Source organism: Pan paniscus, chromosome 12 (assembly GCF_029289425.2).
Source record: "Pan paniscus chromosome 12, NHGRI_mPanPan1-v2.0_pri, whole genome shotgun sequence".
Classification (NCBI taxonomy): domain Eukaryota; kingdom Metazoa; phylum Chordata; class Mammalia; order Primates; family Hominidae; genus Pan; species Pan paniscus.
In genome coordinates, this window is record NC_073261.2 from 97,316,617 (window position 1) to 97,337,353 (window position 20,737).

Here is a 20,737-nt window from a genome sequence, read left to right on the forward strand (position 1 = left end):
GGCCAAAACCTTCTATTCGTTTCAGTCATGGAATGACTACCAAACTCAAGTTTGTACCTGTAGAGATGGACAGGGCCCCGGGAGGAACAGGCCGCTGGTGGTCCTAAGGAGAGGCACTGATCCAGTCTCTTTCCTTTCACGGTTAACCTGCGTTTTCTCTCCCTTCATCATGTGATCCAAGTACACTGGGAACATAAATGTGCTGAAATACACATCGCATAATTTGTATAGCTGTCAAAGGCAGATTAAAACAAAGAATTTTTTCCCTAGGAGGCAATGAGGAAAGGAATTGTGGAACCCTTGGAGAGTTGAGGTTGACATTGACATGTTAGAGTGGGAGTTCTGAACTTGGTTTTCACAGATGAATTTTACTTCCATGAAAACGCATTGGGAATCTGTTTAATTTTACACACATACTTATGTGTGTAATGCTTAGAATGCTTTATCAGTAAGTCCTCATTTCATCCTCTTTCTGCTTCTCCTCTAGCCTCATGCCCACTTTCTTTCCTGTCGGTAGCTACGCCAAAGCATTCAAGAGGAAAGCAATTCTCTTATTACTTGCTAGTTACTAAACATTACCAAACAAAAGGACTATGTGTGTGTATATTATAAAAAGTATATATATACATACCTTTTTCTGACCTTCTCAGTTTCACCTGCGTCAAAATCATCACTTTCAGCATGGGAAAGCCATTATGTTAAAAGCCAACACCAGACAACTCTTCCTTTCTCTGAAGGCAGTTGCCTTTCCCTGGAGTTAGGAGTGTACAACTGTAAAAGCACTGATGGCTAGAGGCTACCTTCCTTATCTGCTTAACTGCCAAAAATATTTTCATCAGAGATGCATGAAGATGAAACATCAATGAACTCATCTCTAAATAAATGTATCGGTAAAATTCTGGTTCATGCCAGGCACAAAAGTAGCCTAATCATATACACATTATTTAACTCACAGACCACCTGAAGGGGCTCGAGAATATCACTTTGAGAAACACTCTTCCTAAAGGATACTGACAGAGGAGTTGTCAATAACTGAGAAAAACACCTCCATTTTAGATTTGTAACATCAGTAACCAATTAAGCTGGGAGTAAGCTATCTGGTTAAATAGCCATCTCTTTATTGTTATTCATGGGGAAAATATTACTTCTTTCCACTTTTAAGAACGACAAATCCATTACATTTTCAGGTTGTGCCTTTCTACCACTGAGATTGATTTGTTGATCTCTCTAATCGTCCTTATTGGTATCAACTTTCATGTAAATAAGTCAAGTCTTAAAAGCTTGTATACATGGATAAGTAAATAAACAACTCCACACTGAGATGCGATGACCTGAAGATGTTTCATTTAACTTGGTGTAACCCATGGGTATCAGCATGGTATTAATCTGGACTATGGTCCACTCGAATATTGCTCCAGCCACATGGCTACAATTCATACAGACGCTATGGATTTTAATAAAGTTATTAACCATGATAGAAAGTTCCACCCAGAATATGAACGGGCACAATTAAAGTTTGCAGAAGCTATGCTAATTAAACCGTAATCTAGCATAATTATTTACATCCTATGTCTATAAAGCCCATCGAAAGTTCACAACTGTTCCACTGGGAAGCTGGCAATTTGTGAGCAATGACCAGTTTGTTAATATGTTGTACCTCAGGATTATAGCAATTCAGACTAGCAGGAATAAACTTTTTAAAAAGAGTATGCTCTACTCAGTAGTTAAAAGGCTGGATTCTCTTTCCACCAGTTAGAGTCTGAGTTCTGACTCCCCTTGAGTTATCTGACCCGTTGGTACCTCAATGTCTGCATACATAAAAGGAGGACAATCACCTCCCTTCCTCACAGCTCCTCAGGAAGATCATACGCTGTGTGAAAGCACAAGCACCCCCTCTTACACCTTGGCAGCCCCCAGGTGAGGTGGGGCTGGGTGTGGGGGCAGGTATGTCTATGCCTCCCTGCCCTCGTGCTCAGCAGTGGTTCTTGTCCCCACTCACATCCAGCCCTCTTGGCTCTTCCCATTTGTGCCATGTTTTCTTCATCTGTCATTTGGTTTTGTTGTTTTGACATATAATAATCATGTGTATTTATGGGGTATCATGTGATACTTCAATACATGCATATATTATATAAATGAAATCAGGGCATTTAGCATATCCATCACCTCCTATAGTTATTTCTTTGTGGTAAGAACATTCAAAATCCTCTATTCTAGCTATTTTGAAATATACACTATTGTTAACCATAGTCACCCGACTGTGCAACTGAACACCAGCACTTATTCCTCCTCCTAACTCTAATGACAGTAGCAGGAACCCTGCCAGAACCCAACTCCTTTTCAGCTCAAAAGAACAACATAAAGTTTCTACCACAATTTCAGTAATTCTTTAAAAAACAATTTGGCATCTCCACATAGTACTTAGTAAACCCTATAGCTGTAAGGTATTATGTAACTACAGTAAAGTTTATTCTGTAAAACATGGGCTTTTATATCCAAATTCCCATAGCACACCACTAAGAAATTCTAATGATCAAGCCATTTTAATAGGTTTTCAGTAGTAATAGCAGGATTAAAATCCGTATGAGTTTTACAGACCTAAAAGGAGATGCATTTGAATTCAGGTTACTCTAAATAACAGGCTACCCATGACAAGATTCATAAAATTGTATGAAGTGTGTTGTCAATCTGTCTTTAATGGTTTTTAAAATGAGTCCCTAAAGAACACACAATTTGACTTTGCTAATTTCATTGCAGCAGATGGCTCCTGTGTTGTTGCATGAAAAAGCAAAACCAGCATTCCCGTAATCCTAAACATGCTGCTGTGAAATACAAGATCATTACTGAGAACAAATAGTAAGGCTTCTATTAAGATTCTACTTTCATTTGGTGTCCTGAATGGGGGTGTTTAATTTTTGATGCACTACTCAGGTGCAAAACATTTTTTAGCCGTAGCCTAACAACTGTAAAACATTTGAAAAACTTGGTAAGAACAAACTACTATACGGGGGGTGCGGGGGACGGGAAGTTACATGAACTATGACCACAAAACTACAGGAATCACCTTCCTCTCTTCAGCATGCAGTAAGTGTAAAACAGGTGTGTTACCCTTGACATGGAAAGATGGCACTACAAGTCTAACCTCAGAAAAAGCACAAATACCAAAATTAGTCTTTAGTGCCTTCACATGTCCATTTCTTATATCCCTCTTCTTGACATCCTTGGGCTCTCTCCCCATCCCATCAATTTCCTAAGACTTATTGCCTCCTTGTGAGAACTAACCCACAGTTATTTTTCCTCCATCACTCAATGTTCATTTCAGCTGGTGTTAGGTGAAAGACAGTCTTATTAAATGAACTCACATTGAAACCTTAGCAGCTAGGGTAGTATTTCTCCCTACAGTATTTACATATTAGAAGAGGTATTTGCTAACATAGATGAATATCAAATTGATAAAACTTCAGATGATTATATCATCTAGGATGGTTTAGCATTCATCAATTACTTGAGAAAACAGCAAGCAGACCAGGCAGGAGTTAAGAGACCTACCACTACTAGACTGCAATTACTACCTCCCTGACTCAAGCAAGTTACTGAAACTCTCATTTTATTTAAAAAACGAGGTCAGGAGTTCAAGACCAGCCTGGCCAACATAGTGAAACCCCATCTGTACTAAAAATACAAAAAATTAGCCAGGCATGGTGGCAGGCGCCTGTAATCCCAGCTACTCGGGAGGGTGAGGCAGGAGAATCGCTTGAACCCACGAGGCGGAGGTTGCAGTAAGTGGAGATCACGCCACTGCACTCCAGCCTGGGTGACAGTGCAAGACTCCATCTTCTATATACATAGAGATATATATAGAAGGCTTTGGTCTCAAAGGCCCCTTCTAACTGTCAAGTCCATGATTCTGTAGGACTTCACCTGTTTAAGGTAAATTCCAACACCCAGTCATTATCAGTGGAGCATCACTGGTGTGTGCATGTGTCCTTGACCTTAACTCTTATCCCAGTGAGACAAATCATATGTAATCTTTATGTAGAAGTAGACCAGAGAGTTTAGTATCAGTCCTCTGTTTATTCAAAGATCTTTCTATTCAAAGATCTCTTTAACAAATCATCAAATCCTTACCATAGCAAAACGAGATTAATCAGGGATGATTTCCAGAAAGAAGCAAAGCCAGCAGAACTATGAGTCATGTCCATTTAATGACTTTCATGCTTTCAGTGCCACATCACTTATTTCTCTTTCATTACATTTGCTATAATGGGAACCTTATTAGCAAAGTAAAACCATAAAACTTATCTTTTATCACACCTAATATTTGATGGTATATCTGATGCACTTTCTGTCAGTTGACAATTTGCACCTCTTAGTGCCTGTATTAGTCTGTTCTCACACTGCTGATGAAGACATACCTGAGACTGAGTAATTTATAAAGAAAAAGAGGTTTAATGAACTCACAGTTCCACATGGCTGGGGAGGCCTCACAATCATGGTGGAAGGCAAAGGAGGAGCAAAGGCATGTCTTACATGGCAGCAAGCAAGAGTGTGTGTGCAGGGGAACTGCCCTTTATAAAACTATCAGATCTCATGAGACTTACTCACTATCATGAGAACACCATGGGAAAACCTACCCCCATGATTCAGTTACCTCCCACCAGGTCCCTCCCATGACACACAGGGATGATAGAAGCTACAATAATTCAAGATGAGATTTGGGTGGGGACACAGCCAAACCATATCAGTGCCCATTCCCAAAGTGAGGTGGCAAAGCCTAAAGCAGGCCAGGTGTTTGAGAGCAGGAGATGCCTGTGGATTCTGACACTCCTCAACAAGCGCATCCAAGTGCCATTATGATGGGCAATTCATGAGGAACAGGAGTCTTCTCTCACAATCACCATAGAATTGGATAGAACCCCTCTATTCAGGTTTTATAGAGATATCCACTGCCATTGGATGGCAATTTTTGGAGATCTGTTGTGAACCATATAGCTTTATAATGGATCCCTAGAAACAGGGAATCCAAAAAGATAGCCAATTCAAACAATCCACCAAGATAAGATTGTGACGACTGTGGGCAAATTTCCTATATTTTACTGCATCTAATAGTTGAGAAAAGAAACAATTTAAATCTTTTTGCATTATTCTCAAAGTAATATTTATATAGTATTTCACAGTTCTCAGAAGAAATAAAGTAATTTTCAAGATAGAAATTCTTTTTCCTCAAGTATGTACCAGGAAACAGCTGGTGATGTTTTATAAAGGATAAGAAACTAAAGCAGAAAATTACATTGGATTTTCTTTTGTCACACACCAGGGGGTGTAAAGTGAGGCCTCAAGAATCTCATGCTATTTCTTAATTCCCTAAGCTCTATTCCCTTCAAGAAAGAGAAAATATCATCTGAAAAATTACAGTATTTTCACTAATATATGTAATGTATTGGAATTCTTATTAGAAATCCATTTGTATTAGCAGGTTCAATAAAGGTGACTATAATTTTTCACTTTATTCTTCTGCTCTGTAATGCTCTATATTGTCTGTAATGCAAAATCCACTTCCCCTTGCCATCAATACAAGACTTTTTATGACTATTAAAATTCATTTAAAAATCCATTATAGGGGTTTTTTCCCCCCAAAGATACTGGATAGTAACACCCACCCTTCACGACAAGAACTGTCAGGGGCAGCCAATGTCATTAACACTGTTAACTGAGTTTCAAGCTTAATCTCAGAAGTCATACTAGAGAAAAGAACAAAACGCATGGCGTGAAGCTGTGCATATAATCTTAACCTGATTCATCTCCATGTCGGTCTGATTTGATTTGTTAGGTGAAAAATAATAATTAGTTCAGCCTTCAATAAGGTAAGTCTGTCTACGTGGAATAAAGTCATGAAGGGCTGGAACTGAAAGAACTTAACCTCCACCAGATGGACACAGGCCAAGAACACAGCACTTGGATGGTTAAACCTTCCATGCTTTAGAAATGCCTAAAATTCAAATTCAGTACAGGATAGTTAGCTTGCTCAGTTCAACTGATCCCAGTTGGATTTTATGTAGCCAGTTGAAACAACTCTGACTACATATCTAATCCTGAGACCAAATTTCTCCTGACACAGGAGTCTATTGGGGTTACGGTAGCAACAAACTCACATATCTGGGTTCATGTGAGATTTTAGAGCCAAATTTAAACCAGATTTATGAGCATTTAAAAAATGACACCAGTGATCCTTGGGAACAGATTATGTTTTCAGCTAACAGCCTCAATTTAAACACCTGAAATATCTTTAATAATTCAGAATGCCCTGCCCCTTCTCAGCACCACCATGACTACGCTTGCCCTATTTGAAAGGTATAGTAAAGGATGAAATTTGCTGCTGATTTATTGTCATGAACATTCTATTCACTGGAAGACATTCTAAAAAGATAAACGGAAAAAGCTTCTCTTACACCTTGAGGCTGCTCTCAAGGGAGAGCTATAAAACAAAAAGTTTCATTTGACCACACATAATGAAACGATATTAATGTCAGTAATATGTGCCCGTCTACTCAAATTCCACCACGTATACTTTTCCTCTCATAAAAAGGAGAATTAGCAAAAAAAAATGGTAGAACAAAATCTTTTTGCCTATGCAAAGGCATCATATTCTGCTTATAATACACTATTAACATGTCCTGAAAGCTTAACTTGTTCAGCCCATACACAAATTTCATTAGGAATGTTTATTTTATATTCAAACAGTATATGTGACATTGTTTGTAAATAAGGCCTGTGTACCAAGGGATACTAAACAATTACTAAAAATATACATGATAACATGAGTTTTGTATTAACCACTGTATCTGTATTATAAATAAGTGAAGGAAAAGGCATGAAAAAAATAAATTAATCCTTCTATTGGCTTGCAATGTGGCTATGAATATTATATGTCTCTGAGTCATTTAGTCATTTGTTACTTAGATAACAAATATCCATCTGGTAAGTAGTTAAAATTACTAGAACTATTTCTCAATTAAGAATGATTTTAACACAATAGGCTTCTAGCCACTGGTTGATGTGGTTTAAATAATATTATCACACATTCTAAATAGGTAGCCTCAAAATAAAACTCTGAAATAAAAATATCTAACACAGCCAGGCACGGTGGATCACACCTGTAATCTCAGCACTTTGGGAGGCCAAGGCAGGTGAATCACCTGAGGTCTGGAGTTCGTGACTAGCCTGGCCAACATGGTGAAACTTCATCTCTACTAAAAATACAAAAAATTAGCTGGGCATGGTGGTGGGTGCCTGTAATCCCAGCTACTCGGGAGGCTGAGGCAGGAGAATCACTTGAACCCAGGAGGCGGAGGTTGCAGTAAGCCGAGATCCCGCCACTGCATTACAGCCTGGGTGACAGAGCAAGGCCCTGCCTCAAAAAAAAATATAGATAGATAGATATAGATATATATTTAATACTGGAGATCAACGTTATCCCCACTTGAGTATGATCCAGTTCATTCTCTCCATATTAGACCACATGTATTACCATATTCTCTAAATTATCATCATATTAAAATAGGAATTCAAAGTTAGCCCCAGGCAGAAGGGAAAGGGAGCTGCCCCAGGTGGTCCTGCTGCGTCTTTCCTCCCCATTCCCTACTGCTGCGCCACTCAGCATCTGTTGTCTCTTACACGGCACTCTTCAGGGGTAAGTTGGGCTCCTGGATTCAAACTTTTCTTGTCCTCCTTCCTCCTTTCGTGTCTAAGAAAATTTACCTGTTCTGTGGCCTAGTCTCGCAAGGCCCCTTGTGTGAAGCTAGCTAGATACTATCTCTATTTCCATCAATCAATGGCCTTTACTGCCTTTGTTCACTCAACAAAACCGAGCATCTACTAGGTACCAAGTATTATTCTAGGTGTTGGGGATAAAGTGGTGAACAAAACAGTCAAAAATCCACTCCTCAATCTCGTGAAGGAAGAAAGAAATAATAAGCAAGAAGTTGTAATCAGTAATAGGCATGACCAAATGCTAAAGAGAAAAATAAAACATGAGAGGGAAACAAGGAGCTCTTGGGAGGAGGTGCCAGAGACTCACAAGATTACAACACCAGAGTTCACAGTTAGCAAACAGCAGTACTCAACATTCTTACATACTTAAAAATATTCCCCCCAAATCACCCTAAATATAAAAACAAAGTTTTTTAGTAAAAGGCAGCTAATTATTTCTATTTTTTAATCTAAATTCAAAGTGTTCCATCCTACTCTAAATAGACAAGTGAAATCCCAACTGTAGAAATACGTTCTTTTCTCAAATGACTCACTATTCGTCAAAACAATACTAATAGGATGGTGGCTATGAACATAGACTGTTGAGTAGAAAGCATGATACTTTTTAATACTCTTTATAGGGATAGGACAAATCCAAGCCATTACCGTGAGGAAAAAGTTCAAAGCATATGCACCCTGAGTTACTGAGAAAAGGAGAGTTGCAAATAGGGTAAATGACAAGATACCATTCCAAAACCACACAGCTTCCCTTTTTATTGATGCTCAAGAAGTGAACTTTAAATGACATTTCATCAGCAAAACACAAATGAAAACACCTAATGTGCATGTATAGTATATGTAAACATACATGGTATATGGACTCAATCATCCTCATCTAAATAGAAAGAGAACAACTGGTTCTTCAACCTCAAAAATAAATTCAGTGTTGGCATTACTGTTTTTAACTTACAGTGTTTTATATTTAACAGGAAAAATTATGAATAACCAAGTTTGGTGTGGTCATGGATTTCATGTTAAGGTATAAATAGAGTTTTTAAGAAATAATCTGTATAATAAAATAAGTTTACTTTTGAATCGCAGTACAGTCATTTCCTTCAATCAATAAAAATATTCCTTGATTACAAAGCAGCCTTATTTTGCAAATGTATTTCAGGAAAATAGCTCTAGCAATATTTGAAACACCACACTATTTTAAAAAGGCAGCGAAGTGACAGAATTTAGATTTAAAATAGTATATTGCAAAATAGTTCAACATATTATTTCTAAGCACAAGGCAAGCTCCATTCTGAAGGATGCTTTTTAATCTTATAAAGCAAACTGTTCCAATATTTCTGTGGTAAAGTCTAAATATTTACAATAAAAGATGAATCTTTACACAGACAGGACATAAACTTCAATACCTAACCACAATGCAAACATTTTACATTATGACATCACTCTAATGTGAAGCTTAGTTTGTTAACATGTGCTCAAGAAGGAAAATAAAAACGATACAGTTCTGTAGCTTTGTAACAGGCAGAACTCTGCAACAATTAGAGAAATAAAAACAGCAAACAACACCAGTTCTATGAGTAATAAAACAAAAAAAATCCAGATATTATAAACATTTAAGTAAATAACTAATACATCCTTCCTGATATATCTTTATTTGCTCTCTTCTGTTAAATACGTTTTTTAAAATGTTTCTCATATCCCAGGAGGAAAGGACAGTAAATTATTCACAAAGATAAAAGTGCATCATGTTTGAAAAGTGCTTCGTGTTTATGTGTTACAAACATATCCAATAAGGAAGTTAAGTAAGTCTGCACAAAAAAAATCTAATTATTACTTGAATTCATAAACCTTAATCATGGGTTTTTTGTAGTTCATCCAGATGAAGCAGTCAAGCAGCAGAAGAAAAATCTGAGATTAGACATTTTGTATAGCAGAAAGAGCACTGGGCCACAAGTGAGGAGACCCACAGTCTATTCTTAGCTCAGTTAACCAACCAGTTAGTGACCCCAGGTAAGATGGGCTTCCATTTCAGTATTTGGCAATGGGCAAGAAGCAGAGCTGGAGAGCCTCTAAGGCCCCTTCCAACTCCAAAATTATCATGTATCTTTAGATGAGGCATTTCTGAAAGGGCAAATAATTTTACCAAAATATAAAACTACATACTAGTCATCTAGCTACTACTCACTCATTGGACTTATTAGTAATAAAGCACAGAAAGAAAGAAAAATTCCAAAAATGCTTGACAAAAAAAGGTCACGTGAACATTATACATAACCAAAGCTAGAGAAACCCTTCACAATTAGGGCACTAAGAAAAATCCAATATGATGTGCAAAAACAAAACAGAATAAGCAAGAAATGCAACAGCTGGTCACCTGATGGCACTTTTTCTTCCTGAGTCCCAGACTCTTCTTGGGACCTAAAGCTTTAATTGGTACCTATTTTGAAAATTGCTTTAAAAGAACCATGATTCCCCATAGTTCATATTCATGGCTTTGTAAAGAACTCTCTCTAAATTGTTATAATGGTTTTTAAGAAGATAACTATATTTTCAAAATTTTAATATGGCTAAATAAAGTAAACCATTTACCATGGACTCTTTATTTACACCAAATATATATATTTGAGCTTACTTAATATTTTAGAAGCTTAACAATTCTCATCCACAAGTTTTGACCCATTAATTCCCCGATAGGTCACTCTGCTCGGTCGAACTAAGACTCCATGGTTCGGCTTACAGGTGAAATAGCGCTTGTCACCCACTGACCCATCATTTTTTCCCTTGGCGCTTCGGAGCTCAAGTCCAAGCCAGATACCTGAAGCAAAGTCAGTGGGGCCCACGTACCTAACAGTACCCATCTCATTGGAGCTCGTGAGCAGGACCTGAGACCCCTCGTGCAGCTTCACGCTCCCTTCAATGCCACCTGCAGTGGCGGTGCTGCTCCAACTGCGACGCAAAGCAGCTTTCGATCTGTGCGGAAGGGAAAAGTGGGAAAAATTATTTAGTGCTGAAGCCACGTAATACAATGCATCATATTCATTTCCACTGCCAGATTCAGAATTCATTCACTCAGTTCCCAAAAGAGAATACTTTATGGTCACAACTTGATTTTTAAATTTTAAATAGCAGTTTTAGAGTATACAGTTGACCCATGAACTACACAGGTTTGAAGTACGTGGGTCCACGCATACACAGAAGTTTCTTCCACCTCCGCCACCTGGGACAGCAAGACCAACCCCTTCTCTTCCTCCTTCTCCTCAGCCTGCACAAAGTGAGGACAATGAAGAAGAAGATCTTTATGATGATCCGCTTCTACTTCAGGAATAGTAAATATATTTTCCCTATGACTTTAACATTTTTTTCTCTTTATAGTAAAAATACAGTACATACTATATGTAACATACAAAATATGTATTAATCAGCTGTTTATGTTATAGGTAAGGCTTCCAGTCAACAATAGGCTATCAGTAGTTAAGTTTTGGGGGAGTCCAAAGTTACACACTGATTTTCAACTGTTGCAGGCAAGCAGGGGATGGCACTCCTAACCCCTGCACTCATTACTCAAAGTTCAACTGTACTTCTGTTTAACATTTTAAAAGTTTTTGTCTTTTGCGCTATTTTAAGACTACCCCATTCTGGATTTAAGATTTCATTTGCCATATATATATATATATATACACATGTGTACACACACACACACACATACATATATATGCTTTCAGTAAAATAGCAATTAGAAAAAATACACTTATACCTAATTAATTTCTACTAGTATTATCAAATAAAGCAAAAAGAAAGAATCTAGTATTTTGGCTGTTTTAATTGCTATCAATATTATCAAATAAAGCAAAAAGAATCTAGTATTTTGACTGTGTAGTAAATTTAAATTATTTTTTGTTCACTTTAAAAAATATTTTTTCATATGCAAACAAATTTTAAAAACTGTAAATCTACAACTTTGGAAATATCTATACACATATGTATGTATATTCTATGTATGAATTCCAGTTACGGTTAAAGGTTTAGCACCCTCCCAGCCACTAACACTAACGAGGGTCTGAGGTGCCTTGAGCAGCTGCCTCTCCTTCTCCCTACAACACAACATTCCTTACAGTGTGCAAGAACGTCTCCTAGCACTCACCACCACCATAACCTGATAATGAGGCATGGGACTCCCCAGTGCACTCATCCAAGGCCTCAAGGCTATATTGCCCCAGAGCTGCCTGCACTGTCCACTGCAAGTAGCTGACCCTGATATTCACCCACAATAGAAACATGACCAGGGTCTTGTCGCTCCCTGAGCTGAGACCTTCTAAAACGGCCAGAAAGAAACCATCAAAACTACCTGGTGCCTTCCATCCTCTATCCCATGCCACCTCTCCTCCAAAAGAAACCCCTCTCCCTACCCCACAGGAGATTCAACACAGAACTTGTTACTAACACTACACAGGATCTTGTTGTGAACAGAATCTGGGCCTTACTTATTTCATATTTCATTTCACTTTCTATATTTTTAATACACTGTCACACACAATGTCTCATTTGTTCCTATTAACCACCCTATAAGAAAGGAAGATGACTAATTTTAATGGATAGGAAAACTGAGGCTCAGAGATTTATTCTAAGCCACATCTGCCAGTAAGTGATAGAATTCTAATTAGAAAATAGTCTTAAATTATTTACATGTCAAATGCACAAATACAATAATAAATTTAATAAAGAAACATGTAATACCTATAAGAAAAAGCATACATCTTTACTGAAGAACATACATGGAAGAGCTCTGTTACTAAATAGAAATGTATATAGGTTAATTCTCCCCAAATGGATGTTTTTCGTAACCTGACAAAATTACTGTAATTTTCACATGAATGATGACAATAGCTATCATTTCCTGAACACTTACTAGGTACCTAACACTTCACATACGTTATCTCTTTCGATCTCACCCAAACCAGGGAAGCTGGGATTATTACCTCCTTATAATGGAAGAATAATCTGAGGCTCAGAAAAACTAAGCTATGTGCCTAAGTTCAGAGAGATGAAAAGAGCAAAGTTGAGGCTCAGATCCATGGCTGTATAAGCACAAAGGCCAGGCTCTCTTCACAAACAGAATGGGTACTGGCAATTAAGAAAAGGCTGAAAAATAATGAGGCAAGGTTTATGCTGCCGTTAGGTTAAATTATAAAGTTAAAATAGTTAAAACAATGTGGCTCTGGCATAAGAATGTAGTTTTAAATGACATAGAGAACATATTCTAGAAAAATGAAAAATAGACATAATTATTTTACATGTGATTAAAAAGTAAAACTTCAAAGCAGTGAAAAAGGAGTGAACATTGAATCAGGAGTGCTGTAAAAATTAGCTGAGAAAAAGGATATGACTCTCACCACTCCTCTATATTAAAATAAACTGCAAATAAAGACCTTTAATGCATAAACTGAAAAAAAGAGACTGGGCACAGTGGCTCATGCCTATAATCCCAGCACCTGGGGAGGCTGAGGCAGGCAGATCACTTAAGGCCAGGAGTTTCAGACCAGCCTGGCCAGCATGGTGAAACCCTGGCTGTACAAAAAATACAAAACTTAGAAGGGCACAGTTGCAGGCGCCTGTAATCCCAGCTACTCAAGAGGCTGAGGCATGATAATCGCTTGAACTCGGGAGGCAGAGGTTTCTGTGAGCTGAGATAGTGCCACTGCTCTCCAGCCTGGGCGACAGAGCAAGACTCTGTCAAATAAATAAATAAATATTGAAAAACACACTCACACACACATATATGCAGAGAAAGAGATAGGAAGTATTGGGAAGGGAGTAAGGAAGGGGAGAGTTCAATACATGTTTTAGAAGTCTGGCATCTATTACTAGTTAAATTCTGATTTTTTTCATTTATTATTGTGCCATAAAAATGTTTTCATATCACAGCACAGTCTTTAAAAACACTGCAAAAGTCACGCTGAAGGAAGCTATTAAACAATATGGGAATATGAGCACGATATACAGGGGAAAGCTTTGAAATGGGCATATGGAATATGATTCATCTCCCTTTGCTTAAAAATTCAGACACATGGCCAGGCACAGTGGTGCACATCTGTAATCCCTGAATTTTGGGAGGCTGAGGCAGGTGGATCACCTGAGGTCAGGAATTCGAGACCAGCCTGGCTAACATGGTGAAACCCCGTTTCTACTAAAAATACAAAAAATTAGCCAGGCATGGTGGTATGGGCCTGTAATCCCGGCTACTCAGGAGGCTGAGGCAGGACAATCACTTGAACCCAGGAGGCAGAGGTTGCAGTGACCAAGATCACACCATTGCACTCCAGCTTGGGCAACAAGAGCGAAACTCTGTCTCAAAAAAAAAAAAAATTCAGACACATGCATTAGGAAAACAATTGGAAAAGTATATACCAAATGCTAACAGTGATAATCTCATCTAGGTAACAAAATTACAGATGACCTTTTTACATTTGGTTTTTCATTTTTCAAATATTGTACAACTTTCATAAACAAAAAAGCTTTTAAAGAAACAAGTAAATAATGGATTCAACATCTAAACCAAAAATTAATGGGTTGGGTAAACACTTAAACGTTCTAATAAGAATGATTTATTTGATTCAAGGTATGTAAAAGCTCAAAAGCCAGAGAATTGAGACACTTAGAATTATGGTATGTTTGAGAGCTCTGTTTACTCATTCAAAAATATTTATTGGCCACCTATGAAATGACAGGCATGGGGCTATGTTCTAGGTATTTGTACATAATAATCAGTAAAATGTTATAAATACTACAATAAAGACTGTATACAGTGCAGAATCAGCTAAGAGGAAGACGTCTCTTCTCCCTTAAAGCCTCAAGACACATTAGTGGGGAAATGACATTTCTGCCAGCTTGAAAGATAGGCACACAGAAAAGGAAATGCAGAGATCGTCATCTCAGAAAAATATATATATTGCTTTTTTTTTTGAAACAGAGTCTTGCTCTGTCACCCAGGCTGGAATGCAGTGGAGCAATCTAGGCTCACTGCAACTTCTGCCCCCCAGGTTCAAGTGATCCTCCTGCCTCAGCATCGCAAGTAGCTGGGATTACAGATGCCTGCCACCATGCCCAGCTAATTTTTGTATTTTTTTTTTTTTTTTTGAGACGGAGTCTTACTCTGTTGCCAGGATAGAGTGCAGTGGCATGATCTTGACTCAATGAAACCCCTGCCTCCCAGGTTCAAGTGATTCCCCTGCCTCAGCCTCCTGAGTAGCTGGGACTACAGGTGCAAGCCACCACACCTGGCTAATTTTTTGTAGTTTAATAGACAGGGGCTTTCACCATGTTGGCCAAGATGATCTCGATCTCCTGACCTCAAGTGATCCTCCCACCTTAGCCTCCCAAAGTGTTGAGATTATAGGCATGAGCCACTGTGCCTGGCCAAACTGTTTATTACTTTTTATATTCCTGAAAAGCATACAGTTTAGAGAACTGCAATCACCTGTGAGGATATTACCATTAAAAAAAAGTCAGGGAAACACAAGAGCCAATCGTGTAGGTCTTCGAATGCTAGGCCAGTGAATCTGGACTTCATTCTTTGTTTGAGAATCTGAAAGCTTTAAGGGACAGGCAGAAAACAAACCCAAGCACATGATGTGAGAGGACAGACCTGTGGCCAACTGGATGGTATCAGTTCTGCCTAAAGACAATCAAATTTGGGCTGACCAAACCATGCCAATGAGCCAGATTCTACAGACAGGACCCAGTGAGGATTTTTGAGCAGGCCCTGGTGATAACATGGAGAAGAGTTTAAGTGAGTTGGTAACAACAGGACAGGAGACAGATCCCAGGCGGGATGTAGACATCCGCAGAGTGAAGGAGAATCGACGCCTCATGCCTATCAGGTCCCTTTGACGACCATGGTAAAATCTCAAGCTCATTCTTGGCACTGGACATACAGTGTTCTGAAGACAGAGCTGCTTCCCTCCCCCTTTCTGCCATGTCTTCCTCGGGATGAAACGCATTCCTCACTACCATTTCTATACGTGATCTAGAAAAATCTGTTCCTTCTCCTCTCCCAGCTTGCTTTCACTCACAGGGGCCAAACGTGCCCTCCAAGGCCTTCAAGTTTCTACCCAAGAATGTCCATCATCTCTGACTAGATTATCCACATTTCTTCTCAAAGTATCATTTATTTCCGTACGAATAAGCAAGGATATGGAGCAGAGTTTGATGAATCTCAAGAAACATACTTTCTCAACACACGTGTCTCAGAACACACCATGTCTCCAGGTTAACAACAGCACAACACACAATCAACTCTGGCCCCTTGGCAGAAGGCCATCGAGCACTGCCCTGTCTCCCTCACCCCTAAGAGCAGGGACAAATGTCCTAGTGCCTGCCAGCACCTGAAACCCTTTCTTTTGTTTCTGAGAACAATGATCACGAAACATTTTGGTTGCACACTTTATGAGTAAAAACAGATAAATAAATAATTTAAAAAGTTTATTCTCAGCCGGGTGCGGTGGCTCACGCCTGTAATCCCAACACTTTGGGAGGCCAAGGTGGGCAGATCACGAGGTCAGGAGATCGAGACCATCCTGGCTAACACAGTGAAATCCCGTCTCTACTAAAAACACAAAAAATTAGCCGGGTGTGGTGGCAGGCGCCTGTAGTCCCAGCTGCTTGGGAGGCTGAGACAGGAGAATGGCGTGAACCCAGGAGGCGGAGCTTGCAGTGAGCCGAGATCACGCCACTGCACTCCAGCCTGGGTGACAGAGCAAGACTCTGTCTCAAAAATAAAAAAATTTAAAAAAGAAAAAAAGTTTATTCTCTATCCTCAATAAAAGTATATTTTTAAGGGACTAGTGTTAACCTGTATAAATATTACTAAAGCTTTTTTATTTTTAGAGAAAACAAGGAAGTACTGATATTTCCACCTCAAGTCTACAGAGCGTCTTGTGTATAACCATACCTGCTGTATAATTCCCAGGGCTCAGATTGTTTTCTCCTTCCCTTGCTTCTCTGTATCATGTTCTTCCACTCACCAACATCTCGACACTGATTTGGACACCTCTCCCCCTTCAGAATCCTTTATTTCCTGGGTGTTTCTTCTTAGCAGCTTCTTCCATTCTGCCTAAGAACTCTTGAATATCTTCAATAAACTGGAGCATAAACTGACTGCCCTTAAACTCCTTCAGCTACTCAAGCAAGAAGACCTTCAAAATTCTCAAAATTGGTGATGGTTTTGAGGAAGGGAGAAAAACAGCCCCACCCAACCCTCTCAACAGTACCTAACAGTCCTCAGGATGAGCCAGGTTTCTCCCATGAAATTTCAGATCTCTGTGAAGCTTGCCAATACCTTCATGCCAGAAGGTAAACAAATGACCTGCCTATCCACAGTGGGACATCAAGTTCTAGCCTCTGGGCTCTAATTTCTCGTGGCTCCTAGGGTCCCATTACTTAAACAAGCACGTGTACTTCCCTAAGCAGCTAAGCCTTTTCCCCCAGGGTATTATTCATAGATTAACTGGCAGCACCTCTAAACCCAATCAGTCTGGAAGAGCCTCATATTGCTCTAAAGTGAAAATGCTTCAGAAAACCAATGGGGGGTAGTGAAGTGGGTCTCAGGGAGATAAACAAAAATGAAAAAGAGAAAAGGGCATTCTCTCTGCAACAAAACAAAAAAAAAGGCTTTTTTGGGCATTATACTCTTAAGAGGAATTGGGAGCATTTTTCAAAATAACTGCAAGATTACGCCTTACATTTCTTTCATGTATCACTGACAATATTAAATCAAATCTCTCATTACTTAAGGAGAGTTTAAAAGCAATCCACCCTACTTAATGAAAAGACAATATGTAAATTCCTTTAACTTTTATTAACAGTTCTGACCTCTATGAAGATAAAATATATGCAGTGCACTAGTTTTAGTCACTGGTGACATTTTTAATTGCGCTTGCAAAGGAGGGAGGAAGAACGCTTCTCAATACACTTATCACACCTTTTTTCCTACGTGTTAAAACTCTACCAAGCAATGCAAAAGATACGGCACTCCACTTTTCTTTCTTCACAGAATCCCATCATGTTCATCTTGAAAGGTGTTTTTCTAAATCTTCTTAATACTCACTTGGCAAAAGCATTTCTTCTGTTAATCTCCTTTTGGGAAGAAGCAGAAGTTGTGCTAAAACTTCTCCTAAAACCTAAATATGAAAGTTGGGGTTAGCAGAGGAAAAATATAAGCTTTCAGTCCTTATTTAAAATGATATTTTATCACTTCTTCTATAGATGTTCTATTATATTAAATGTTTCTTTCAAAACAGCAGGCTGGCATGGTGGCTCACACCTGTAATCCCAGCACTTTGGGAGGCCTAGTGGGAAGACTGCTTGAACTTAGGAGTTCAAGACCAGCCTGGGCAATAGAGTGAGATCCTATCTCATTAAAAAAAAAAGAAAAGAAAGCAGAGAAGGTAAGTATACAGAATATAATGGTAGTTTAGATTTCTTAACAAATTTTCATCTTTACTTTCATGATCAAACTATACACATAGATGAATAAGTGAAGAGCATGACATTACTTTTGGAGAATTTCATTATAAGATTTCTTAAAAATCAAATAAAATTGAATTACACATTTATAAAGCTGATTATTTTTACTGTCAAATATGATAATCTTGATAATCATATAAAAAAAGAAAAAGATAAAATGGTTTAAAAGATACAATCATTTATAAAACATTGAACAATTAACTTCAGAGCTTTTGATTGTTGGCCTCTCCAAATAATACAACAGAAATAAAAACACTTCACAAGAGGTAAATTTTTAAAAAGATGTTATTAAAAAGAAACAAGATTTCCAGCCTGGCCAGTTATGGCAGACCAGATGTGCTGAATGAATCTTTTGATTGACACAATTTTAGTTTAAAACTATAATTTTTAAAAAATACTATCGAGCTGACACAAAAGGCACAATTTCAAAGTGGCTAAAAACAAAAAAGGGAAACCATCAGAGGCCTCCAAGCACCAAAGTAATTGACCATCTTATACCAGCAGGCTTTCCACTGAATTCCAGAGAACCTGGGCTTTCATCTTACTGGCTGCACAGGAGACAGGGAAGAAAATAAAGCCCAGGGCCTCCAAATGGAGATTCTCACAAAAGATTCTTGGTTAAAGTGAGGATCCCCAACAGCTCACTCTCAGTGCAAGGTGAAATGAGAAACGAAATGAAACACCGTTCAGATGAAGACAAAGGAAAGTCACTTATGTCAACCTTAATCCTCAGTAGGAGACAAAATTTTCTCCCCTCAGAATTTGTTACCATGAATGAAATTCATGTTATCTTGTAATACAGATATATGTTGCAGAGACTATAAATTAAAGTCCCAGGTTGGCAATGCCTCCAGGCAACTGGCACAGGTAGACACAATCTTCTCTGGAAGCATCAACCCAGGCCTCAAAGAATTTTTATATATAAAATTCTGAGCAAAACAAGCATCTCACAAGGAAAGAAGGCAAACCATAAGTTAGTCTCAACAGAAACAGATGGCAGAATCAGACTCACAAAGGCTTTAGATACTGAATTATTTAACACAAAATAAAAGATAATACTTTAAATATTTAAAGACATAAAAGAAAAATTTGAAAATATGGGGAAAGAATTGCAATGGTAAGTTGCAAGCAGATTTGAAAAAAGAAAAAAAGACAATTTTTATAATTTTAAAACTTTATGGCCGGATTAAGCAGCAGAATAAACATAGCTGAAGAGAGAATCAAGAAACAGAATGATGGGTCTAAAGATATCCAAAATATAGTCTAGAGTGACAAGTTGTGAGAAATATGAGAGCGCATGGGAAAGAAAATGAGAAGGTCCAACACACTACTAAACAGACTTTCAGAAGGAGCTAAGAAAAATAATAAAGGAGAAACTATTTTAATTATAATAAATAAGAATTGTAAAGAATTGATCAACTCCCAGATACAGAAAAATCTGTAATGCCAAACAAAAAGGATAAACAGGATAAACAAAAAGAAATCTCTACCTAGACATGATAGTGGAACAATAATATGAATTAGTTAGACTCACAGGTGACGTCTCATCAACAATGACAGAAGCCAAAAACAGCACAACGATACTGTCAATATGCAGGGGGAAAATATCTTTAAACCTAAAATTCTACACCCAGTAAAATTATCATTGGAAAAGACAAAAACAAAGAGTTTGTTATCCAACAGACCCTTTCTAAAAGAAATTTTATATACATGAAATTTTAAAAATGATCCCAAGTAGAAATTCTGAGGGTTAATGAGTAAAGACACTGGGAAATATGAGAGTAACATTACAATATGAAACTATTACAATAATATCAAATTTATAGGAGAAATAAAATACAAACTGGACAACTCAGTTTCTAATGATTTTCTATTATTGAGAAAGGATAAAAATCATTAACTTTAGACTTTGCCAAGTATCAATGTTAAATTATCTACAGTAATTACTAAGAAGCATATTCATAGACTATAACTTCTACACAAGTAGAGGCAGTAAACAGAATGAAAAAAAAAAAAAAAAAACAGAGGGTGGGAATATAGCCAGAATAAAGTCAAGAAATAAAAATCACTTATTAAGTACAAAAAAGTGAATAGAAAACAAATAAAATAACAAAAATATCACCAGTGTATATCAGTAATTACAATAAATGCAAATGAGTAAGACTCTCAGGTTAAAAGAAAGATTGTCAGATTTTTTTTAAAAAGTAAAACCTAGGCCAGGCACGGTGGCTCACACCTGTAATCCCAGCACTTTGGGAGGCCAAGGCGGGCAGATCACAAGGTCAGGAGATCGAGACCACCCTGGCTAACATAGTGAAAACCCGTCTCTACTAAAAATACAAAATACTAGCCGGGCGTGGTGGTGGGTGCCTGTAGTCCCAGCTACTCGGGAGGCTGAGGCAGGAGGATGGCGTGAACCCGGGAGATGGAGCTTGCAGTGAGCCAAGATCGT

General features: G+C 38.1%; 1 protein-coding gene across 2 annotated transcripts in view; it reads right to left on the reverse strand.

Moving 5' to 3' along the window:
- Nucleotides 1–8,497: 8,497 nt before the first annotated feature.
- CLIP4 (CAP-Gly domain containing linker protein family member 4) overlaps nt 8,498–20,737 on the reverse strand; it is a 68,402-nt gene continuing 56,162 nt past the window's right edge. For both annotated transcript variants that reach the window (XM_034952872.4, XM_034952873.3), the window contains exons 15-16: nt 17,867–17,939; nt 8,498–10,734 (exon numbers count right to left, since the gene is read on the reverse strand). In XM_034952872.4, coding sequence (XP_034808763.1) covers nt 10,413–10,734; nt 17,867–17,939 — 395 coding nt within the window. In that variant the 3' untranslated portion in view covers nt 8,498–10,412. The remainder of the gene's footprint in view (nt 10,735–17,866; nt 17,940–20,737) is intronic.